The 27,458-nt window shown below is 42.3% G+C and overlaps 1 protein-coding gene across 1 annotated transcript in view; it reads left to right on the forward strand.

The window, feature by feature from the left end:
- LOC124722465 (E3 ubiquitin-protein ligase Hakai) overlaps positions 1-27,458 on the forward strand; it is a 204,897-nt gene that overhangs the window by 125,715 nt on the left and 51,724 nt on the right. Inside the window, exon 4 of the mRNA XM_047247622.1 lies at positions 4,942-5,095. Coding sequence (XP_047103578.1) covers positions 4,942-5,095 — 154 coding nt within the window. The remainder of the gene's footprint in view (positions 1-4,941; positions 5,096-27,458) is intronic.

Raw genomic sequence — 27,458 nt, forward strand, 5'->3', positions numbered from 1 at the left:
GTAAAAATTCAAACAATTACTAGACACTACAAGCCTGACTGTTCAATGGCAATGCTATTTGATGTCTTCGTATATGTCCGGTTATTCCTGTTTATTCTCAGACACGACAGATTTCGCAATATTTGATTGCACAGGCTTGAAAAAAATTGCCGAAGTAAATGTTTCCATCTTCCCTAAGAGAGCGTGCCAAGACGTTCGCGTGAAGAGTCCAGAAAACCAAAGAGATTCTGGTCTACTAAACGCACTTACAGCTTAGCACCTCTATATTTATCGTTTGATGTAGACTTCATATTATAGTTACAGCAGACTTTTGAATATGCTGGACGTATTTTAATGTTACCACTTGTTTTCCCTTTAAAACATTACGGATACTATGTGTTAAAGTATATTTCCTGAAAAAATAATTGCAAATATAGACAACAATCAGAAAAATAAAGTAATGCGTTTCAAGAAACAAAAAAAAAAAAAAAATGGTTCAAATGGCTCTGAGCACTATGGGACTCAACTGCTGAGGTCATTAGTCCCCTAGAACTTAGAACTAGTTAAACCTAACTAACCTAAGGACATCACAAACATCCATGCCCGAGGCAGGATTCGAACCTGCGACCGTAGCGGTCTTGCGGTTCCAGACTGCAGCGCCTTTAACCGCACGTCCACTTCGGCCGGCTTTCGAGAAACAAGAGCTTATCCATACAACAGGTATAAAAACATTTACGTGATTATAAAAACATGAACTAAATTAAAATAAATTGTGGTTGTTGTGATAACTGTGGTGCCGTTTTAATGAGATATAACAGAATACGCGAATAAGAATGTTTTAAATATTAATGTAACGAATTGTAGCTTGGAACAAGCTGTTAACAAAGATATGATTTATAGTGATTCGTATTATCGGTTGCAGGAAATACATGTAATTCTTCACTTTGGTGATATGAGAAATCTTTGAAAGGAATACAATCAATGGGGCTCAGGTTACCTTTTGGTGGAAGCAAACTGTGTTATTACTTCATGTAAATTTTCTTCAGTTGTTATGACTGTGTTTGCTGCTACTGTTACAGCTGTTATCATATGATTACATCAAGCTGAGTTTCAATCTTTGGGTAAAAGCGAATATCACAGATATAGTGCATACCAAATACGTCATCCGGATAACATTAAAAAATTAAAATGTCTCAAAACATTAATAATGATGTAGTAATCCCATATGAAAATACTACTGGCAGTAATAGTTACTGAAAATACAATAAAAAACGTAACTGAAAATACGATCATGTAAAATACTGCTGCAAACTACACTGAGAGTTTTCGTTACTGTTATTGATGTAGCAATGTGTGGGCCTTGACAAGACGAAGCATTTGTTTTTTTCTCGTACATACACGTTTTATTCAATACTGGCTAATTTTCTCGTGTTTCCACATTATCAACTGGAGTCTTTTCTTGTACAAGGAAATGAAATAAACCTTTCTGCGGCATAAAACCGTAACATTTCTACATTATTTGTACAATATACCATTTATATAAGACAATATTTAAAAACCTATTCTAATATAATTTTACATAGTAGTTAACAACTTTTTTGTTTTCCCTGCAGGAGTAAATGTAAACAAAATGTTGGTGCACACGCCTCTTAGTTAGCAACATTGTTCTATATCGAAGACTTGACTATCTCATACCCACTCAGCAGCACTTTATAGATTGCCCCCATCGCTTGTGGATCTTGATCGGGAATGTAAGTCCCAACAATAACTGTAAACTCTTAAACTCGAGGTCGAACAGACTCACCTTCTCCTGTTAATTCTAAAATAGTTGCTTCTATTACAGTATCCTTATAAAGACCATTTAGGAATTCTGTTAAGAAATTTATGAACCTATCTAAGTGTACTCTGGTGCCAGTATACCATCATTCTGCTTACCTAAACGTCCTGCCCGCATTCAGTTCGGTTTCATTACGTCTGGCGCTCCAGATTGTTCACTGACCAATTTGTTTGATTTTCTGTCTCTGATAACCACTACCAGCATGCATCTCTCCTTTACTCACTAAGCAACCATCAAACGTTTTTAAAATTCTCTTCTTCCACATTTTCGTTTTTGTTGGTTTTTGTCTGCATTATATCTTAGTTCTGTCGCTGTTGGTGTTACTATTACTGGTGATTTTAAACAGATATAATTCGTCTGACGAATCGTTACTAATGGCAACGTACCGAGAGTGGTAGTTACTATTTGTTGAACTTTTGTAGGTCGCTTGGTTCTCAAGAACTGAGCTCATAGAAGCTGGAAGGCTTGGGATAGATAATCTCTTGCGCCTAACAATCTTACAGATCCAACAATAACAAAATTGTTCGAAGGACTGCAGTAGCTTCGATGTAGGGAATGCTGTACTGTGGTGTCAGTTTCTTCCTCAGACGCCTCGGGTATCGTTATCTCAGTCTGTTCGTTACGAAGCACATGTTTTCAGGGGTAGTTCCAGAATTCCGTTAAGAAGGCAGAGAATGTTATATAGTCTCCTTATGGAAGTCTATGCACTGGGCGGAGCCAACTTCCTCCACATAACGCGCTGTCTCCTGTTAGCAGTCAACATAAGTTTGACAAATGTATGTACTGCAAGATTGAATATGACACACTGGGAACACTGTTTGTTTCAACATTAACATTTACAGAGAAATATAAGAATGTATGTAGTATTTACTAAGGACTGCTGGGAAAAAATACCACCGTGTTAACGCCTAACCAGCATTTTTAAGCCATTATCAACAATGGCTGCTGTCACTGTTCCGTGTTAAATAATCATCAGACGGTTTATAGCTTATGGCTTTCACATTAATGTGTAAGCTTGTTCCTGTGTTTCTCTGCAGACTGAAGATATTGAAAACATGTCCTGTTATTTTGTATGCAATAAAGCAAACTGCCCAGTAGTGCGTATTCATTGATTTTTATGTTATTGCTGGACTAGTGTTGGACAAATAACTATCTTCAGCGGCATCCCATGTACAGGGTGCTTGTTTTAACTTGAGGCAACTAACTGCCTTGGAAACGACGCATTAGACGAAAAATGTCTTAGGTGAAAATTTGAAATTGGTAAAGGGGACCTCTATCTGTCTATGCTACAACTAGCCTCCTCCTAAACATCCCTCCTGCGTGGGAAGAGTCAATTTTGTATTTTCAAATAGGAAGGCCCCCCCTCTTTTTATTGCATATTCAGTTCCTACACCAAAAATGCGTTCTGTTTACTCTAACCAATGTTTCCCATTCGTGGTAGATGGCGATGTAATCGACAAATACAAGTGTGCCTGCTTTTGAAATTAAGAACGGATGAATTTGATACTTCGTTTAAGATGTAAATGTAAGCCTTTGTGCTCTCACGGCTCATATGGATGTTCAAACGTTACTTGAGTGTTATAAATATGACTGTACAGTGGAAATGATATGGCTACACATTAACATTTCTGGCAAAAAGCCACCTGTACAATAACACAGTTTTCTGTCCCCTGCTGGGTTGATTGTGATGGGTCCCCAAATTATCGGAATACTTGATTTCGATGGTCGTCCTTGAACCCCGTCATCGAGTTGACTGATTTCGGTGTATCTAATCGCTGTAACGCTGGCGCTGGCCGCTGCACATCTACCGGCGGAATACGAATCACTAGCACTGCAATGCATTGTAGTAATGCGAAATAGCCATGAAGTGATAGTGACAGGGCCACCAGTCAAGGACACTCTGCGAAATCTAGCCCCGCCATATGGAGACGCAAGGGGACTCACCGAAATCAAACACTTCAATTGTGAGAGGCACGGGGAGTCAGCGATATCAAGCATTGCGACGGCAGGAGAAAACTGCTACATCCACGTCGTTGTTCTCAGATCACATAGTTTCTAACGAGGCACCGAAGTGGTTAATCATATTGTAATGTACAATCAAATTTGCAACACTAAAGTAAATTTCGAACACAAATATAAAGCGTTAGAAAACAAACGTTTACATTTACATCATGATGAAATGTACAATCAAATGTGTCGGTTCTTAATTGCAAAAACAGTCACATTTGACGTTTGTCAGTAACAGCGCTATGTACCACTAATGGAAAACAATTGTTTCAGTAAAACGTACGTATTTTGTGGCGTAGAATCCGAATATGCTATAACAATGGGTAGATTCCCATTTGAAAATACAAAGTTGACCCCCCCCCCCCCCCCGCATGGTTGAGGTTGTAAGGATGGGCCCAGTTGTACAACAGGCAGATGTTCCCCTGACTAATATTAACTTTACACCTAAACCTTTTATTTTTTTGCGATCGATGCATCGTTTTGGAGATATTTACTGTCTCAAGTTAACACGAACACCCTGTGTATTCAACATATTACACCTTATACATATTTTTAAAATTGTATATATGGTTATTTTAGCTGATGGCAAAGACATTTATTAATAACATTCATATAATGATCCTATTGTATGGCAATAGTACTCGGCATATGAATTTTGGTGTTGTGCAGCTGTATAGTAACATAAAATGTTATCGGCAAATGTCTTTGGCGCGTGTGTTAAAATAGTAATATTAATAGTAATAATATATGGATGTAAAGCACATCGTCATTGCCAACTTACGAATAATGCTGATTGCCATTGCCATTTGGATAATTACATGAATGTTAGCAGCAAATGTCTTCGACATGTGCTAAATAAACTACATGTATAGGATGCGATTAGAGATGAGCCTGTGCTCTATATTATTCCATCAATAAAGTAAGATATATGAAGTTCACTCTATTGAGCATCTTAAGTCGGTATGTGTAAAACACATAACATGTTTTCAGTTAATGTGTAGTGTTTTAATAAGTGTAAAATCGGTTTACGAAGATATGACTTTGGGCCTGACACAAATAGCTAAGTATGGACGGAGGGTGGGAGTGGTGGTGTGTGACGCGTAGCGTTGTGTCGGCAGTCACGCAGTCGGAGCAGGACCGGTCGTGCATCCTGCTGCTGCGGCTGCAGCGGCGCGCCGGCGACTGGCTGTGGGTGCACTGCGTGCTGCAGGTGAAGGACAGCGTCGACAGCAGCCAGCAGCCCGTCATCGTCTGCACCAACCAGGTCCTCAGGTAAAGCCAGCACTAGCTTTAGTCCCAGCATCAGCCTTCCGCCACTTGAAAACGCCATTCATTTACAGAGGTTGTTCAAAAATACGGAAACACCGCGAGAAATGCACGCTTGAACGCGGATGCTAGCCAAGCCTGCAAGTTATGCCGTTGTATTTGACCACGCATGGCGTCTTCAATACGCTTCAAGTGACACTTGGTGACGCCTCGGTCAGAACAGTGTTATGTGTAGTCACGAGTGCGTTATGTTGGAGCCAAGTGAATTCGAATGTGGGCAGATCAATGGTACTAGTGTGGTGGGTGCTTCCGTAACCGAGATAGCCGTCTGGTGTTTCTAGAGGCATCACATGGAGTATTTATGTTGTGAACAGGGATAGCGGAAGAATATCATTACCTAACCAGGGAATGGTCCAGTTCGACATGTCGAAGCCTACTCTGAAATTTTTCACTCAGGAAGAATGCACAGAAACAAATACTCTGTAAAAATTTTAGGTTTCAAGGCGCGCGGAAAGTATTATTATAAGAAATTTAAAGTTACTCAGTCTTCCCATATAACAATGGTTTTTACAGCCATTCTTGCCTAGCGCGCGACCCGCCGAATAAGAAGACAGAGCGATGACAAGAGAACATTGCACGGCATAACGCGAAGTCGACAGTGCGCACATGCTAATTGTACGTACTTAAACCATACCAGAAATGTCTCAAATCGTTAATATTTTGAATGACTTGCAGTTCATATAGACAGCTAAACTGTTGCCGATGTAATTGTTACACAAATGACTGGAAGAGGAAACAAAATCAAGGCGTATATCATATTACATTACACACGTCTTCCATCAATTGGGCCTTTCATTTGATAGAGTGAAACATTTTGTAAAAATTCTTTTAGCGTGGTTCTTACAATAATCTTTGAATAATGCGTTTATTACTGACAATGGAACATTTCCTTGCTTATTTCCCGTAGTCATCACAAAAATGCGACGTGTGTATTGGATGACGAAAACAAACGTTTTCCTTACACAAGGTACACTTGATATAAAGATTTGTGCATTCAGGCGTTTCACAATAAGTTATAGTTTTATTCAGACAGAATTTGGATGGGGATAAGAAATGGTCGTGACCGTTCATCTAAATATTGTGTTGCATACCAGTCATACATGATCAAATTCGGAGGGAGTTATGATGCAAACTGACGATGCACAAATGACTGAAGTTTAACAATATTGTTACGTTGATAAACTTGAAATGAAAAAGAGCTTTCGCAAATTTTTTTCTCTGATAGATTGCTGGAAAGTGCTTTACACTGTTGAAAAGTTTCTTCATTGACTGGCTGATACATACTATTAATTCTTGGTGAAATCCAAATTATATTAACAATCATTCAGTCTTCTCCTAAAGACAGAGGTGTTTTTATGTTCAGACCGAGAGTCCAGTGAAAGTAATACATTATTTTCTGCAACTCGTAAGAAGACATTTCGGATGTAGTACTGAAAAATATTCTCTCCCATTATTTCAGATTTTGCTACGTCGATTACAACATTTGTGAGATTAGACGGTCCTTTTTTTAATTTTTAGCTCTAATCTGCCTTGGTGTTCCTGAAGACAGATATAAAGTAGCGGTAATCGTTATCGACTGATACTTACCATTGGAATTGTTGTATGCGAATGTGTCACAGCATTCATCGACTACACAAGCAACTGCCTTTTTCGCTCAAAATGATATAATGCGGTTTGCATGCAGCTCTTGCTCAAAACCTGTCAGGCTGGCTTTCTATACAGAATTTTAACAGATAACAAGACGCTGGAGACTGGTCCAGAGTCCTACCTATTAATGATACTCCTTTATTTGAAGTAAACGTTGCAGTTTTACGAAATTTCCTGAACATGTTTCACCAGGTTGAAGAACCAGGAAATCAGTAATGTCCAGCTCCTTTGCAATTCAGAGGCCCTAGTGTCGTAGATTTCCCTCCGTAATGGTGCATTGACTCTCAAGAGCAGTTCTAAGTCTTTCGAATAGTTTTTCTTTCACACTTTCGGGAGTTTCATTTTGTGCCTATTTCGTACTGCGTTCAAGTCTTTCTCCCATATATACAATTCACGTTCAGATTTTTCGGAACGTAACCGGCTTTGCAGACAGCTTAACATTACGCATGTTCTCCCTCCATCGTTTGACCAAAAAAATTTACAGGCTTTTCTTTGTTACTGAAAAACTCCTGCTCTCCATGTATTCTATGGACTAGATAGGTACTGTATTTCTGCCCCGTACTTTGATTAGCACAATAATGACTGTTCGAACCACAATTCGTACATTCTTCAGAGTTACTTCCTCTTTCTTCCAATGTTTCCGCAATTTCTAACGAAATGTCGACATTATTCGAATAAATGTCCAAGAAATTAACAAATAAAGTAGGTGATTTCAGTTGCATACCACGTTCTTCTCATTTTTTCATACGAAGATGACAACATTAATTGGATACCTTAATACTGTGAAACTCAGGAACCTACGCAAAGAAAGATGCTTTTAGAAAACATAGCCGGCCTCTGTGACCGAGCGGTTCTAGGGGCCTCAGTTTGGAACCGCGCTGCTGCTACGGTCGCAGGTTCGAATCCTGCCTCGGGCATGGATGTGTGTGATGTCCTTAGGTTAGTTAGGTTTAAGTATTTCTAAGTCTCAGGGACTGATGACCTCAGATGTTAATTACCATACAGCTTAGAGCCATTTGAACCATTTAGAAAGCATATACAAAGAAACTACAATGGAAATTAATTCAGTTTTTCGTCCATTTTTAAAACTTAGCGATATTGGAGAGAGAACTGCTGATATGGATATTAAATGAGCTGCAAATTCGAGCAAATAATATCTGTTAACAACTGTGTCAATTAAACTATCAATGTAAACTGAAATTTCTTTTACAAATAACGATCACGTTGTGGCGTGTTATATGTTTACCAATGTGCCGTCAATCACGGATGTGTCCCTGACGTGTTCCGCATGCACCGCGTGCTACAGCTACAATAGGGGTGTACATTACGCCGGCCGCCTGGATAGCTACGAATTTGGCGATTTTAACTTTTTCAAAAAATACTTGTACTGCGTCTTAACAGCTAAAATTTTGACACTCTGTTTCTTTCAGTGTATACTTCCAGAGTAAAGATTCGACCGTTGCCTTGTAAGTCACATCGAGCACGAAAGTGTGTGCAGAGTGATAGTGATGGATGCTCATTGATGAGGATTGTGACGAAGAATAGGAGGACGGTAAATGGAAAAGTCACTGTAGAACTGAATGTCACACTTGCGAACGCTGACAACACCAAAAACAGCACAAAGGCAGCTCCAAAAGCAGGGAATTGCAGGGGGAGCTGGAATTACAAAACTGGTCATCAGTGACGCAAACGCTCGTAACAGGAAAACAGGGTGACGAAGTCATAAAACCTGGACTGTCGACCAAAGGAAGAATGTCCTTTGGTCGGACGTGTCTTTTTATCACACTGTTTCTGCCACAGTTCACGTCCCAAGAGTGAAACATGGCGGCAGTTCTGTGATGATTCTGGTGGCCGTATCGTGCCATTCCATGAGCGCATGGTTAATCTGCAAGTTCGCATTACTACCAAGGATTATGTGACCACTGTATTGTTCGGGTCCATCCTGTGATACAGTGTTTGTCCCCCAATGGCAAGGCTTTGTTCCAAGACCTCAGAGCCCCCAATAACAATGTCGTTCAAATGGCTCTGAGCACTATGGGACTCAACTTCTGAGGTCATCAGTCCCCTAGAACTTAGAACTACTTAAACCTAACTAACCTAAGGACATCACACACATCCATGCCGGAGGCAGGATTCGAACCTGCGACCGTAGTGGTCTCGTGGTTCGACTGTAGCGCCTAGAACCGCACGGCCACTCCGGCCAGTCCCCAATTACACAGTTTGCTTTTTCCATTACTGGGTTTGTGAGAATGAGGATTAATCGTCGCATCTCCCAGGCCGCCATAGTCATCAGATCTCAATATTATTGGGCCTTTGTGATCTGCTTTGGAGAGAATGGTTCGTGATTGCTATCCACCAGTATGATCGTTACGTGAACCTGCTACTATTTTGCAGAAAGTATGGTATAAGATTCCCTTGAAAACCCTATAGGACGTGTACTTATCCAGTCCGAGACGACTGGAATCTGTTTTGAACGCCAACGGTTTCCCTATACCGTATTATGCATGGTAATGTTTTGTGTTCGTGGTGTTTCCATATTTTTCTCCACTCCCTGCACACACATATCTACATACATACTCCGACAGTCACCGTATGGTGCATGGCGGAAAGTACCTTGTACCACTACCAGACTCTACATTTGTCGCAGACTGCAGAACGATTCTGCAGCCTCTAGCCTTCATGCAGCCTGAGGACCATAATGGCGTAATATGGGTGTGAGGGGCAAGTACAGAGGCTTAACATGTAATAATTTCTTCCTCGCTGCGTTTGTCAGTGGGAAAATGACAAGCAATGGTAGAAATTAACTTACGACATACTGTGACCAGAAACTGTGGGGTACATACCTAGCTTCAGATCTACAACAGTCACGTACTGAACGTGACTGAGCCCACGTGAAAAGAAAACGAGGTTATTTAATTGAATTTCTCTTATTAGACGCAAGCTATAGGCCTTTTTCAGAATTTATGAAACTAGTGCTGCTCTGTTGTGTTTAATTGCAGAATAAGTGAATCAGTGACCAAATAGAGACGAGTAATATGCTACTAATTCATCATTTTACTGATTGAGGTGGCACAGTGTTCAGATAATGAACTCTCATTCAGGAGGACAACGGTTCAAATCCCCATCCGGCCATCGAGCTTAAGGTTATGTGTGGTTCATCAAGAAGCTTGAGGTAAATGCCAGGATGCTTCCTTTGGGAAGGATTCGGTCAATTTCCTTCTCAGTCCTTCACAAATCCGAGTGCGTTCTCTGTCTGTAATTACGCGGTTGATAGGACAATGTGTTTAATTTTCCTCTTCAACGCACGTAAAAAAAATGAAGGTGGATGCCACACCATTATTAAGAGAGTATCGCACTGAGTAAAAAGTAGGTGTTTAAATATAATTTTCTCTACGTTTAAATCAGTTCAAACCCTTGTGAAACATAACTGACAGCACTATATACTTCTGTCTGTACATCAGTTTTAGTTAATAAAAATGTGTGTACCTTCAACACTTTAGTGGAGCGAGATAGCTTCTATCTAAGCAAAAATTTATTTGTTTGTAATTCAGGCAGATGGATTTTACTTGTACTAACAGTATTCTTGCAATAAAGTGTGTGAAAAACGTCTCAGGTAGGAGCGCACTTTCATCCCATGCAGTTAACAGAGCACCACAAGAAGTAGCCTCAAACACTCCCTTACCACACATTCGCATTAGGAGATAAGTGTTAGCTGTCCTCCAGTGAAACTAAACCTTCAAATTTATGTCTCACTGCGCTGGAGAGAATGAGGCCCTCATGGTCACAAGACGAGGCCTGATTATACACAGACAAAACGAAAAGAGAATTTTCACCACTTAAAATGTAATTGCAATATACGTTCAGCAGAGACATCAGTTTTAGCTTCGCACTTGGTCGTCATTCACGGTGTCCGAAAATTCCCGTTACAAATTTCTAGAACTTGTAGAGGGATGTGAGTACATAATATTTTGAATGGGGACCCATGTCCGGAAACGTACCGGTGCCGTTCTACGACTGTTTCATTTCAGATGTTTAACTCGTTCACTTCTACTTGAGAAATTGAAGTAGGCGTGTCGCAGTACAATTATTAGGTAACAATTCGAAAGGAAACGTAACGAAACATCCATTTACCACTTAAGCAAATTTGTTTGTATTAACACTTAAAACATCACGTGTTTACATTATTCCAAAACGAAAGAAAAGCCAGCATACTGTACGTACAGGACAGTACAGATGCAGTACAACAGCTGCTCGATGATCGACCATTAACGTCGTTACAGAAATTGTACCTAAGAAGCATGTGCTGGTACACACTCTCCATCGCCGCCTGGTGTCTCTCCAATTTCTTGTGCAGCGGCCAGAACTCGTGCCAGCAAATCTTCCTCAGTCTCTGATGAAGTCTGGTAAATTAAATTTCGCATACTTTAAGTGACACCAGGTGACCGTCTGACGTAGTGCACGTCACCCTGTTTAATCTACTGCATATCAGGATATCAGGACAAGCAGCTCTGAGACTTTTCTCTTTCTCTCAACAGACGTGGACGCGTTACACATCCGAACTGGAACCATCGTAGAACGGAAACGGCACGTTTCCGGACATGGATTTCTATGCAAATTATTACGTAGTCACTCCTCTCTACAAGTCCTAGAAGTTTGTAACGGGAATTTCGGACATCCTGTATAGACACTTGTTTAAGAAATTCTCTTTTGGACGGCACTGACATGTGAATAATAGTTGATTTCATTCGTAGAACTTCCGCCTCTGTTTCTGAGTGGCCAGCACAGCTTACTACTGTGCGGAAGACCCGGAACTAGTTCCCGGTACTGCCAGGGAACTTTCCTCGGTGGGAGGACTCGAACGGGGCCCACTCAGCTTCGTGATGCCAGTAGAGGAGCTACCTGAATAAGAAGCAGCGGCTCCAACGTTACCAAAACTGACAAAGACCTGGAGAGCCTTGTGCTGACCCCATGCGCCTACATACGGTATCCAAATGACGCCATTGACTGAGGACGACTCGGCTGTCGATCGGTTCCAAATGGCCTGTCTGAGACCAGAATGGCCGAGTTCATTTCTATAACGCTGGATGGTTAAAAATCAAGGGAAAGCACTGGATATGGTGTCGGATGTTGGCTGCTGAAGTTCATGTGGTATACTTGATTCTGTACACTTCTGGTAGAAATGGGTTCCTGACGCCGTATATTCAAATCGATGGCGACCTGTCTCTGAGTGGACCGGTCATCGTCCCGTACGTCTCTGCGGAGGCGATGTTACAGCCCTTCGTCAGACACTAGTGGTGGTCCTGTGCGACACTGAAGAGACACCCTAGACACCGTTGACCTCGGAAGCACGCAGTAGAGTGCAATCTCGGACATACTGTACTTTGACCCATGCTTCTCCTGTTATCATCTCACTTTCAGTCTCGGTTAACTTGTGATATGCTGCCTTGTTCAATACCTGTCGCCTGTAACAGCCTGCTCAGATATCGAGATACTAGTCACGGTATTCGGGTCTCGAAAACGGCACACGTGCAAATGGGAAAATACTTTCCGTGGCTTTGGGCACTCAGTTTAAAGCAAGCACTGCTGTCCTTTTAAGTCTATGAGCAGCTCTTGACATTCTGTATCGAGATAGATAGTGAAATGTTATCAAATTGTGTATATGAGTAGGAAGTTTATTCTATCCACACTTATATGAATTTTATCCTATAGAACATCCTCTTTCGGCATATTTTCTCTCGAGCCCAAATGCCTACAAACACAGTTTCAATGATACCAAGAATGCAATACAAAGGACCCTCAGTACAAATCAGCATCGGCAGTTCGTATTCAGAATTTGGTACTTTTCGAATATATTGCAACCTGTAGCCACATGACCGTACTGCTCGCACTCACAGTGAAGAACGAAACTACTGGCTCCTTCATGATCGAGGAAATACTAGGGGCGTTCAATAAGTAATGCAACACGTTTTTGTCTCGACCAATGTCGGTAAAAAAAAATGCAGAATTTGTTGTGGGACGTCATGGAATATTCTTACTTCAGGTCCCGCAGTTTCATGAAGTTCTGATCGGTGGCGTCCCTATGCATTGCCGTCAAAATGGCGTCTGTAATGGAGGTGCGTTCCAAGCAGAGAGCTGTTATTAAGTTTCTTTCAGCGGAAATATAGAGCATCGCATATATCATAGGGGCTTGGAGAATGTCTCGCTCCGCAACTCGTGGTCGTGCGGTAGCGTTCTCGCTTCCCACGTCCAGGTTCCCGGTTTCGATTCCCGGCGGGGTCAGGGATTTTCTCTGCCTCGTGATGACTGGGCGTTGTGTGATGCCCTTAGGTTAGTTAGGTTTAAGTAGTTCTAAGTTCTAGGGGACTGACGACCATGGATGTTAAGTCTCATAGTGCTCAGAGCCATTTGAACCATTTTTTTGAAAGAATGTCTCGGAGGCCTGGTAGTGAACAAAAGCAAGGTAAGCTGTCTGTCATCATCGCAACAAGATCACGCAAACCTGTCCCATCTCTCTCGTGCCGGCCGGCCTCATTCAGGTGTGGCTTCTGCAGTGTTGGAACGTGCGGAAATACTAATTCGAGGTGCTCGACGGATCACAGACAAACACCTCGCTGCACAACTAGATATCTCTATTGGTACTACTGACATACTCATTCACCAGCTGGGATACTCAAAGATGTTTGTCCGCTGTATTCCGCGTTGCCTAACGGAAGACCATAAAGAGCAACAACGGACCATCTGTGTGGAACTGCTTGAGCTTTCTGAGGCTGACTGTGACAAGTTTTTGTCGATCATCGTCACAGGAAGCGTGGGTTCTTTACTTCCAACCGGACACAGACCGGCAGTCGATGGGGTGGCGCCACACCACTTCTCCGAGCAAAATGTGGAAAGCTGCAGCCTCAGCTGGTAAAGTCATATCAAAGGTCTTATCAACTTTGAAGAAACGAGTTCAGAGTGTTCGTCGCCACAAAAATCCAAACAAACTTCTCCATCTCCATCACAACGCAAGGCCTCACACAGGTTTGCGCGCCCGAGAGGAGCCCATAAAACCTCATTGGACTGTTCTTCCTCTTCCCCCCTAGAGCCATGGGAAGCAGTACATGGATGATGGGGGGGGGGGGGGGTTATAGATGCAGCAAGACGTTGGCTTGGACGTCGGACCACGCGCTGTAGTAGCGTGGTCTTAGGCGCCTTGCCACGGTTCGCGCGGCTCTCCCCCCGTCGGAGGTTCAAGTCCTCGCTCAGGCATGGGTGTGTGTATTGTCTTTGGCGTAAGTTAGTTTAAGTTAGATTAAGTAGTGTGTAAGCCTAAGGGCCGACGTCCTCAGCAGTTTGGTCCCATAGGAACTTACCACCAATATCGGACGTCGGCCAGTGGGGTGGTACCATGTGGGCATACAGGCCCTCTGTGTAAGGTGGCGTAAGGCCGTCGCATTGAAGGAGATTATGTTCAAAAATAGGGTTTTATAGAGAAAATAGTGGAGAATAGTGTGGTCTATTGGAATCGTGAATAAAACCAACCTGGTTTCAGAAAAAAAAGTGTTACATATTACTTTTTGGACGTCCCTCGTCGTACTAATAATGCAGCATTAGTGCCTATTGCTCCCAGATTTATTCTTTAAACATATTGCCGTGTCGAAGACAAATATTTCAATGACGCACAAGCAAAGTCGTTATCATCAGTAATTTCCCAAATTTAGTCTGCTAATTTGGCTATACTAGGAACATGCTCGGACCTCGCACGGATACCACTAAATAACTACTGCCGGACGACGTGTCCTTTGTAGCAGTAATTATGTTTAGGGACCACTCCGTAGCGTTACAGGTACCTGGGCCAGAATGGAAAAGAGTGATTGAGTAGGTACAACCCTAACACTTTAAACATTTATTTAAAATCACGAAGACGCACTAAATTTACTCACTGATAACTCAACACCTGTACTCAATTCAGTTATCCTATAAAGCGTAAACACTTTCAATGAAATTGTTTCCTTAAGGAAACCAATATTTAAATACCATATTACTGCTATACCAATTCCGATAATAATATTTACAATAAAAAATTTAGGAAATTGGACGTTTTATGCAAGTCTCTCAATTGTGGTTCTTCCTTAGTAATTTCAGTTACTCTTAAATAAACCAATAATCAGCAGCCTATTTCCACACTTACTCACGAGGCAAGAATAATCATAACTAAATAGACTGCACGAAGTTAACCGCTCTTGGCAGCGTAGCATCCATCAAGTAAAACCGGCGCACTCGCTTGGCGCCCGTTTTCCGCACAAACTCAGCTTCCTTCCGTCTCCGAGGGTCCGCCCACTCTTCTCACATCAATTGATCTTCCTCCTTTCGAAACCTGCCCATTCCACAGATAAACCCCTTCCAACCTCAGAGAAGTTCCATGTACACAGGCAGGGCAGTCCGGCCAACCCAGATAGCCAGTACCAGCCTAAATCATCGTGTTGAACACGGCACAGTAGAGTTATGATAAAAATTCAGAGAACAGCGTGATGTAACCCGCCACACAACAATTTGCCAAGAGAGACAGAAGCGCCAGGCCGCACGAGCTACTGCGATTACACATAGTTCTCCGACAGATAACATTGTCACCATTTTCACAGCGACTGGGAAATTTATTTCATCATAGTGCAGCCAGTTTGTACTAAATATTTGTAAATTATATACACATACCTTCTCGTAAAGAAATCTGCCTATTAGTGAAAACCGCTTCAAAATCAATATGGTAGTTCCTGAGATTAGAGTGAACATAAAGACAGAAAAGCAGCGGCGGACTATCATTTATATAAAATGGTTCAAATGGCTCTAAGCACAAAGGGACTTAACATTTGAGGTCATCAGTCCCCTAGTCTTAGAACTACTTAAACCTGACTAACCTAAGGACGTCACACACATCCATGCCCAAGACAGGATTCAAACCTGCGGCCGCATCAGCAGCGCGGTTCCGGACTGAAGCACCTGGAACCGCTCGGCCACAGCGGCCGGCTATCGTTTATATGTTTATAGAATAGATAGATATATGTAGGTAGAATATGTATTTTTTTGAACAGACGCTTGAAGATAGTTTAGACTAGGGACACGTTGACACTTATTAAAAATTGTGCATCCACAGTACATTTTTTTTTCCTTTATTGTTATTTTCAAACCCGTACAAACAGGCAGGCTGTCAGCAGCATGGTACGCCGCTCTTCAGCCGTAGAGGAGATAAAGAAAGAACAGAAAGAATACACAAATGTGACATAACGGTGGGTAATAAAACAGTAGACACATAAAGACAAACACGGAGCCGTTCACACTCGACGATAATTCACTACAAACTGTTGTCACGACGCACTGACACTGAAGATGGCGATGGCACAGGTGAACGACGGAGTATGACGGGAACACTGAACACTAAACATGACGGCACTCACGAGACACTGATGGCGATGATCACCGGCGCGCGAATGTCCACTCAGCGTGTACGAGTCCGGGGACCTGCCAAGAGAGGAGGTGGAGGAGGAGGAAGGAGAAATGGGAGAGGGGAGAGCAGAGATGCCATGGGCAAAGGAGAGAGGGGGAGGGAGGAAGGGGGAGGGAAGCCCGGAGGAGAGGGTAGGAGGGAGGGGGGAAAGGAAAGAGAAGGGAAGGGAAAGGGGGGGAGGGAGGGTGCCTGAAGGAAAGGACACAGGAGGTGGGGGGGGGAGGATCAAAGTTAATAGGAGGGGTAGATGCAGGGGAGGAGGACATCATCAGGGAGGGGGAGCTGGCGGAAGCCACCTAGGGAGAGGGTAAGGAGGGTGGAGAGATGGAGACCGGGTGGGACGTGGGAATACAGGCGCGGCAGCGGGCGGGGGTGGGAGAGGATCGGGGACACGAGCGGGTGAGGAGGATCAAGTTTACGGGAGGTGTACAGTATCCGTATCCTTTCAAGGAAAAGGAGGAGGTGGGGAAAGGGGATGAGATCATACAGGATCCGCGTGGGGGAGGGGAGACGGATGCGATAGGCAAGGCGGAGAGCATGGCGTTCAAGGATTTGGAGGGATTTATAGAAGGTAGGGGGGGGCGGAGATCCAGGCTGGATGGGCGTAACAAAGGAATCCACAGTACAGAAGCTCGTATCATGGTAGGTAAAAATTCCCGTAGTTGACTGATGAGTGATATAAAAAAACTCGGCCTTGCAAAAGTCAACAATGCCTCCTCTTTTTACTGGCCAGAGGAAAAGAAATGTTAGCGTAAATGAAAGGGAAAAAATATATACAGGGTGGTCCATTGATCGTCACCGGGCCAAATATCTCACTAAATAAGCGTCAAACAAAAAACTGCAAAGAACGAAACTTGTCTAGCTTGAAGGGGGAAACCAGATGGCGCTATGGTTGGCCCGCTAGATGGCGCTGCCATAGGTAAAACTGGTATCAACAGCATTTTTTGTAAATGGGAACCCCCATTTTTTATCACATATTCGTTAGTACTTAAGGAAATGTCAATGTTTTAGTTGGACCACTTTTTTCGCTTTGTGATAGATAGCGCTGTAATAGTCACAAACATATGGCTCACAATTTTAGACGAACAGTTGGTAACAGGTAGGTTTTTTAAATTAAAATACAGAACGTAGGTACATTTAAACATTTTATTTCGGTTGATCCAATGTGATAAATGTACCTTTGTGAACTTATCATTTCTGAGAACGCATGCTGTTACAGCGTGATTACCTGTAAACACCACATTAATGCAATAAATGCTCAAAATTATGTCCGTGAACCTCAATGCATTTGGCAATACGTGTAACGACATTCCTCTCAACAGCGAGTAGTTCGCCTTCCGTAATGTTCGCACATGCATTGACAATTTGCTGACGCATGCTGTCAGGCGTTGTCGGTGGATCACGATAGCAAATATTCTTGAAATTTTCCCACAGAAAGAAATCCGGGGACTTCAGATCCGGTGAACGTTCGGGCCATGGTATGGTGTTTCGATGACTAATCCACCTGTCATGAAATATGCTATTCAACACCGCTTCAACCGCACGCGAGCTATGTGCCGGACATCCATCATCATGGAAGTACATCGCCATTCTGTCATGCAGTGCAACGTCTTGTAGCAACATCGGTAGAACACTACATAGGAAATCAGCATATATTGCACCATTTAGATTTCCATCGATAAAATGGGGGCCAGTTATCCTTCCTCCCATAATGCCGCACCATACATTAACCCGCCAAGGTCGCTGAAGTTCCACATGTCGCAGCCATCGTGGATTTTCCATTGCCCAATAGTGCATATTATGCCGGTTATGTTACCGCTGTTAGTGAATGACGCTTCGTTGCTAAATAGAACGCGTGCAAAAAATCTGTCATCGTCCCGTAATTTCTCTTGTGCCCAGTGGCAGAACTGTACACGACGTTAAAAGTCGTCGCCATGCAATTCCTGGTGCACAGAAATATTTTACGGGTGCAATCGATGTTGATGTAGCATTCTCAACACCGACGTTTTTGAGATTCCTGATTCTCGCGCAATTTGCCTGCTACTGATGTGTGGATTAGCCTTGACAGCAGCTAAAACACATACTTGGGCATCATCATTTGTTGCACGTCGTGGTTGACGTTTCACATGTTACTGAACACTTCCTGTTTCCTTAAATAATGTAACTAACCGGTGAACGATTCGGACACTTGGATGATGTCGTCCAGGATACCAAGCAGCATACATAGCACACGCGCGTTGGGCATTTTGATCACAATAGCCATACATCAACACGATATCGACTTTTTCCGCTGTTGGTAAACAGTCTATTTTAACACGGGTAATGTATCACGAAGCAAATACCGTCCGTACTGGCGGAATGTTACGTGATACCACGTACTTATACGTTTGTGATTATTACATCGCCATCAATCACAAAGCGAAAAAAAGTGGTCCAACTAAAACATTCATGTTTCTATACATACTACACGAATATGTAATAAAAATAGGGGTACCTATTTAAAAGCCGGCCGCGGTGGTCTAGCGGTTCTAGGCGCGCAGTCCGGAACCGCGAGACTGCTACGGTCGCAGGTTCGAATCCTGCCTCGGGCATGGATGTGTGTGATGTCCTTAGGTTAGTTAGGTTTAAGTAGTTCTAAGTTCTAGGGGACTGATGACCATAGATGTTAAGTCCCATAGTGCTCAGAGCCAGCCACCTATTTAAAAAAAAACGCAGTTGATATCCGTTTGACCTATGGCAGCGCCATCTAGCGGGCAAACCATAGCGCTATCTGGTTTCCCCCTACAAGCTAGACGAGTTCCGTTCGTTGTAGATTTTTCGTTTGATGCTTATTTTATGAGATATTTGGCCCGGACACTATCAATGGACCACCCTGTATATTGCGGAGTATTGGATAGATATCTTCCGTTTGTATGTTTAATGAAAATATTAAGAATCGATACTCGCAATGGTATAAACACAGAATGACGGAGCCGAGAGTATCCGAAAGCAGTGTTAGTAGCACGCAGCTCGCGACCTTAGGCAAGGTTGCTACCGGCTGCGGAAGCCAAATGACTGCCAACGATTCCATTCCGTGACGGGAAGACCGGCCATATAATTTGAGTTGCGCCGGTTTCATCCAGCACTCCGTCGTTTCCGACTTGGAAATGGTGCCGTTCCCCTCCTCCGTGCTGATAATAACTTCGGACCAATTTGGAGCCAAAACTAAAAGCAGTAATTACCGAGTGCACAGTAGGTGGCGGGCTGTTTGAGTGTATGTAATCAGGCTCAAAAGCTTGCGACCCAGCTGCTCATTATGACACGGCATTCTCCATCTGCTGCGCTTCACAATGTCCCACAGAGATTAAAATGCGAATTTCCATCAACGTGTGCCAAGCCGAGTGTGAAATGGTAACCGCAGAAGCTAAGCACGCTGTGGGCACGATTTGTTTTGGGGTTAAGGGCGTCGTCTTTGTAATTGCTGAAATTGTATTCCCCGCTCGGGCTGAGACAGATGCGGCAGTTGTACATTAGGCCTTGTTTTGTACCATTTCACGGCTGCCTCATTACGCATCACGGCATAAAAATGTATCGTTCGCGCAGGACACTGCAAAAAACAATGAAGCAATTTTCGAGGTTTACTTCAATCTCGGCTCTGCAAAGTTCTAGTACGTTGTTATTTCGTAAAATTTTGAATTATAATAAACAGTCCACGCACACAGCAGCTGCGTACAGTTTGTGATGAATGGTACCGATTCACCAGCCTAAATTTCGTATGTTGTGCCTAAAATACTCACTCAACTATATGGTAACTTACATAAGAGAAAATGTCAGATTATTGTTTGTGGAAGTAGTCAAAAAATAGCCATCCAAAAAAGTGTCTCGGGATATTGTCACAACTTAATGTAACCTGCATAGAGATTATTAGCAAAATATCCGAAAGGAGCCCCAACATACAAAACATTGTTCTTCTGAAGGGAAGCCTGCAGATCAGATCATTTGGTTATAACTATGTCAAAAGGGACCTGCTTCCTTATACTTAGACTTCTCGATCATGTTTAAGTTACAGCTTGTAAATTTTTATCGGAAAGTGAAATAAACTCATACTCATAGAAGTAAACGATCTAAAGCAGAAGAAACTTATACATTACCGGCAAGCCACGTCATGTTAAAAATATGAAATAAAATATTTTGGAATACTACTCTTCGTTTGTGTTTCTGCACACACTCTATTGCATGATACACGTTTCTGGATCGTTCAAAAAATTGGTTGGTTGCTGAGAAGTTGAGTATTTAATTCTCACGCTGCAACGAGGTTTTTAGGCATTATATCAGTAACACAACTAGTTTTGAAACTGTATAGACTTTTACTTGCCATAAAATTCTGTAACTGAGGGATAAAAAGTATATTCTAAGTAGCTTTAATATATTATACAGCACTTAAATATTAGAACTCGAAGTATTAATTAACAAACGCTGCACAAATCACAACCTCATGATTAGCAATAACAAAAACTGTATAAAATATCGGTAACTGCTTATGGCGATCTTTAGTGCGCGCACCTTTGTGTGTGTAAGTAGACTGAAATAGCGATCAAAAATCATTACGTGTTTCTAGGTACACTATCTTCCAGGTACAACACCCTCTCCCACTAGACCTCAGATATTTCTCCCGTTGTCCAATCTGGGAGTAGAATCCTGGTTGTTCAACAGTACTAAAAACTATCTCCTCAATATTTAGCAAATACAAGAGTTAGTTCCATTTCCATCGTCCAGGCCTCAAAATCAAACAGCTGGTTGCTTCTGATGTCTGCTGCATCGGGACGCTGCTAGAGGGACCGGCCCTTGGACCGTTGCAGGCCTAATGCAGAAATGCACCTGCCGCCGCTCCATTGTAGATCATCTTGGGCGGGCCTGCTCTCCGCACGAGCATGCGGAGACGAATCGATTACCACGTCTAGTCAGCATAATGGGCCGCAGCGATCGGAGTTATGTTAATAATTCTACCGCTTTTAATTGTTGTATCAACAACGTATTGTTGCGTTAATGCGGGCAATTTGGATGCGCGTGGCCCAAGTCACGCCCTGAGCGCCTACAGCATAATTACGGCGGCCGTCCGCAGCTGGAGGCTTCCATCAGCGCTGACGCTATCTGACATCTCGGCAACTGCCGCCAAAGCGAGCTTAGCGCTCTTCGCCCGTCTTCACACTTACAAGTAATTAACGAGGACAGCTAAATCTCCAACTGGACGTAAGTGGAAATCTTCTTACAGAACAACTGAAAAAGACGTAAATGTATCGTTAAAAGCTGGATGTGTCGCCTCAGCGGATCGCAGCTACATTCGTCACTCGTCTCTGCGACCGTACCAAGGCCCCATAACCCCGTAAGTGGCTACTGAGAACAGCGTACAGTTTGAAAGGCGTCTCGGTGGCCACTGTGGTAGTAAACTTAGGTGCTATCGATTATAACACAGCTTCCTTTGAGTTCTGTCACAAAAATAATGTCTCATTTAAGCACGTAACCACAAGATAGCAATTTCATTTATGAATCAGTGGCAAGCAGTCACTGTACACCGATTTTTTGTTTTGTTTCTTTGACGTACTACGCAAAATTTTCCACAACAGTTCATTCACAGCTAAATGCAGCTTACTACGTTAGCACGAGAGTGTATTTGTTATTTAGTGCTTCAAATTTTTTAAGTGAAATGTATTTAGGATCAAATGATTTTCCGATATCTGGTGCACTGTTTTATTACCGTTTCGTACCATGTGCAGTATGCAGGTGAATTCTATGACATGACAATTTGGTGTCCTCACCAACATCTGAGCTACTGTATTTCACAGCACCACAGAATGAAACGTTTTGAGTCTCATGTCCACCAGTACAATCAAAAAGTCAGTTCAGTATCCCTTCTGAAAATGAAAGTGCTATCACTGAAGCATTATTCGTGTCAATAAATGCTGCACAGATTTGCACCATTGTTCTTCATGTTCACTGTGATGTGTAGACAACACAGTTACATACTGTATGTATGCACCAGTATGGTCCGATCTGACTCCTTAAAGGCCACAATACATTTCAACTTACCAGACTTTTACCAGTATGATGACGTGCAGCCGCAGGTTCAAAATATCTCGTGCCTGCAGCGCTTTCGAGAAGTCTACTAACTTTTACGAAGTCTACAGATTTAGTATTTCCGAAATCTCCAAAACACGATTAACGTATATGTGAGGAGAAAGAACACGCTCGAATTCCTCTCTCATTTATCCCAGACCGAGTAGTGCTCCATCTCAAATGCTACGATAATTCATGGATGAATAAATCCTAATCTTCCTCGTTATTCTCAAAGACTCATTTCTGTACCCAGTCACCAATAGTTGTAGTTTAAGCTGTTCTATGGCTTACTTTTACATATCTTCTCTATCACTTATCTAAATAAATTGAGGTCGCTTACTTGTGTCGGACTGTACATAAAGGCTAATGTCAGAAACTTTTGTTGGGATTTTGATCTGGTTTTAAATAATAGATACACTGATTCACACGGAAGATTTTTGCATATAATTAACATCATAAATATTTCGTACATATTGCCTGAATTATGATGAATTCAAGTTAAGATGTGAAAACGATGCCATTACCACCTAGCGAACAGACACCATTGTATTCAAAAATGATTGGCTCTGCGCACTATGAGACTCAACTGCTGAGGTCATTAGTCCCCTAGAACTTAGAACTAGTTAAACCTAACTAGCCTAAGGACATCACAAACATCCATGCCCGAGGCAGGATTCGAACCTGCGACCGTAGCGGTCTTGCGGTTCCAGACTGCAGCGCCTTTAACCGCACGGCCACTTCGGCCGGCTACACCATTGTATTGTCTTGTATTGAACTGGGGACCTAGAAACGACGGAGAGGCTTCGTCCCCGCCGTAGCCTTCAGTGGTACACAACCCCACAACAGGCTGCACCAGTCCACTCACCCCACAACCACCCCACACCGAACCCAGGGTTATTGTGCGGTTCGGCCTCCAGTGGACCCACGCCCTCCCCGCACACTACTTTGATGTTTTAAGCACCTTCTTGCTTCTCACTGTTGAAGAGCAATTCAGGGATGGCGATTGCATCTTTCAACACGATCTGTTCATAATGCACGGCCTGTGGCAGAGTGGTTACACTAACAATAATTGCATGTGCTGCACTATATAAGAAAATTTCCGTAAAAAATTTACTCGGGCAAAACATAATCTCTTTACAACAGAGATCCATAATAAGCCAAGAATAATGGAGCGTACTATTCAACACCTAATTGATTACATTACAGTTTAATGATTTCGGTATTATTGTCTTTTAAATGCTAATTTGCAATATTATTCCAGATTCTACCACTATTGCTATAAAAATTGATTCGTTAGCACGTAGTCGTAAAAATGAAAGTATTAGTACTACAGTTGTCAACAATTTACTATTTAGAAAGCTCATATTTCTTCTACTTGTCGTTTTTCCTTTTTTTACAAATGTCAGCCATTTTTCGGACAAGTCTACTCTCTGTACATGAAAGTAATTTCAATTCAGGAAAGTTACATAATTAAATGAAAGCAGAATTCCACGTCACAGAGCTGTTTTGAAGCCTTTTCAAAACAACATCTGTCGCTCAGTATTTAATGAAACTTCGGGATTTTTAATTCGGTGATCAGTTTTAAGAAGATAACAATCAATTGCTGCGCTTCTACAAAACTAATTTTTCATAAGATCATTGTCACAAATATTCCATGGTAGGAGTAAAACGGCTCGTGTACAGAAAGGAAAACTTTATGAACTGAATTAGATTATATGGACATCTTAAATTTCTACGCACTGGTGGATTTTTGTTTTATTGGCTTCCGGCTGTGGTTCAAGGACGTTCGCCCGCGAGAGCCTGCGTTGTATGGTTAAGTTTCTGTTTCTGTTTAACTGGAAAAAATCTGAAGGCAATGCAGTAAGAAAAAAAGTAGTATTAATAGACTTTAAAATGTGGTGCAACGCCCCAAGGTTTCCAGAGTTAGTTTGTTTCACGCTCCTTTAAAAACAAAATACTTTATATATAAAATATTACATTTCGTGAACTTAGAGATACCAGAAGTAACTTACTTTGAGAGCCCGTTTAAGCGGTTACGAACGTGATCTACTAAGCACGGACACGCAGGAAAATTTTAAAAGCGGAATGCACTCTACAGAGTAACACATTTACAAAAGAAGTGCAAATTTTTTGGTGCATGGGTTCAATTAGGAAACTGTAGTGTGTACAAATCCCAGTGGCCTGAAGAGCCGAAACAACTTGTCGAAGCTGAATCCCTTATATCACTGACTGTTCGCCATCCGATTAACATGGATTCGCGTGTACTGTCTCGCGTAAGTCATGTGTTGAACTAAACAGTTGCGGTTTTTCAGCTTTTGCTCTCATCGGGACGCCAAGCCGTAGGCTCTGTACGGAGACAATTAATTAGTCAATCATTCCACGTGTGCGTAGAGCGTGGACTGGATAAGAGACCGCATATCAATGAGCGACCGGTTCATTGCTCCACGCGCTGGGGCCACATTACACAACACTACCGCGCCGACGTACGTCGCACCGTATACCGGTCACTTATCTTCGCTGCTCACCTCAAATCATTACTGCCTCATTGAAGATATCATTTTGTGGTTTTTACCTCGATGAACAGTAACGAAGTCTTCATCAAAGGTCGTTGAGATTACTACCATTGCTTTATTAACTGCTGGGACACCGATGTGAACTTCTTTTTGTGGGTAGTAGCAATAGTTGAAGGTAGTCATTTTCCTGCATAAGGTGTTCCATTATTTTGAAATAAAGAGTTTATTTCATTAGTTCGAAATCAGCTAATTTTACCCCCTTGAGCATTATCAAGCTAAATTACAACAAAAATTCGTTATGTGTATAGCATTACATATTCCGCACATCTGTGATGGTGTCCTTAATAGCTGTTACGGACAACAATTCCAAACACGTTTTCCATATGAATTATGGAAAAAGCGCAACCGTTGTGTGAGTTTTACCATTCTGCCTGTATGGATAAGACATTAAAATATGTTAGTGTAATTATTAAAGTAAAAACTTATGGCGTGCCGAGCGTCTTAAAAACAAGTGCGATACATGTTAGCACGCACACAAATAAGAATAGTAGCACTAATGAATGTTGACACTGCTTAACGTCTCTCAGCGACAGTAATTTCACGGGAAGGACTCCTTCAGCTCCTGATGACACAGGACAAAATTACTAATATTTTTTGTGAACTGGAATAAGTTGAATGCTATTTCACGCAATAATTTTCGAAACACACAAGGAAAAGCTGTGAATATTTGTCTAACGACACCATTTCTTTTGTAAAATATTGGAGGGAATCCTCGTCCCTGTAACGGGGGTGGTTAATGCAGGCCTGGGAAACCTGTTGGAGCCGGGGGGGGAGGGGGGATGGGATGTGATGGGTATGAACCCTAGTCACGGACGAAAGTTTGACTGTCAGTAAGAGACGGTTCCTTAAAGTTTTGGTCGCCAGACTTTCTGTTAATGTCTCCAAATAATTTCCAAGCTTTTCCGCAATGACACGTGTTTGCTCACTGTTGATATGATCCAGGCGTTAAGCTAGTTGTGCTACTCGAAAGGAATCGGTTTTGTACCACTACAGGCATCTACCCTTCGTCTCCTCTTTTATCGTCATAGATAACACAAATATAACACTCTATTCTCTATGCACACCCATCAAAGGCCCCTACACCAAACAGTTATACTTACAACACAAAACTCACGCTCCTCAGAGGAAAGACGGTACTAGGGCGACAATAAAGTTAGCTTTTCAGACTTAATAGTATGAAGCGCTCGGTGAGATGTCAGCCAATATTGCCATACTGTTTTTACACTATTTACAAGATTTTGTGCTAACATCTGTGGCATCTGCTCGACGTTGTCTGTCGTGAATAATACTGATAGCTAAAAATCAACAACATCCTTCCCACCCCGAGACTGTTTGAAAAAGACATAAACCCAGTTTCAAATCACGGCTACTATCCTGTACACTTGTACCAGTATGACGTACACCTCCATACCCATTTTGCATGACTTTTAACAAACGTTAATTGATATGCACTGAGGTACGAGGTTACTCTATCACTATACTCGATGTTCTGGTAAACAAAACTGTTTCAGCTCAGTATACAACACTATGAGACGCTTTTCGACATGCCTCTTTATGTGCACGTGGCCGTTTTTAACTTACGTTGGTGTGTACGTATCTATCCATTATTCGAAGATTCTAGACGAACGCTGTATACTGGGTGAAGTGGCTAACTTTCTCATCTCAAATCACCTTTGAGTCGTTAAAAATATTTTACAATCTCTTTTCACCTCGGTGAATACTGACCTCGGGCTCATCAAACAAAGACTAGTTTATTTCGTTACCTTGTTAATCACCGAGATAAGTGCATCAAAATTAATCACCGAGATAAGTGCATCAACTTCTTTTTGAGCGAGGATAGCAGATTTGTATGAGACAAATTCAAAGATATAATTCTTTTGTAGGTCTGACTGAAAGTTCTGGAGTAAAATACATAGAATATGTATTGATTGTAGCTTCGACAACTTGAATGACGCGCCGCCCGGGAATTTACATCGCTCTCTTCCGAGAGTGCTGTAATTATCGCATATCGCATGCCTCGGAGGGGTTAGTTTCCCTGGCGACCGGCGTAGACAACCGTAGAGCAAAAATCTGAACAGCCAAAAATAAATCATACTAGATCTCGTATTCGATGTACTCTGTTATCAACTCCTCACTGAGTTTGAAAGAGGTCATGTAATAGCGGCTACGAGAAGCTATATATTCCTTCTGCGATAAGGCAGAAAGACTTGGCAGGAAAGTAGTCACTGTACATGTCGGCTGGCAGTGATGGTCACGGAAATGTACGGTGGCAAGAAGACTGGGCTCCGGACGGCCATGTGGGACGACCGAGAGGGAAGACCATCATATTTGGCGTATAACTCTGGCGCGTCGTCCTGCATCTGCAGCAGCAATTTGAGCAGCAGTTTACACCACAGTGACGCAAAGGCCTGTTGCAAATCGGTTATTTCAACGACAGCACCGATGCAGAAGCCCTGCCATTTGTGACTTCAGTGATAACAAGCGAGAGCTCATTGGAGAGCAGGGTGGAGGTGTG

This window comes from Schistocerca piceifrons, chromosome X (assembly GCF_021461385.2).
Source record: "Schistocerca piceifrons isolate TAMUIC-IGC-003096 chromosome X, iqSchPice1.1, whole genome shotgun sequence".
Classification (NCBI taxonomy): domain Eukaryota; kingdom Metazoa; phylum Arthropoda; class Insecta; order Orthoptera; family Acrididae; genus Schistocerca; species Schistocerca piceifrons.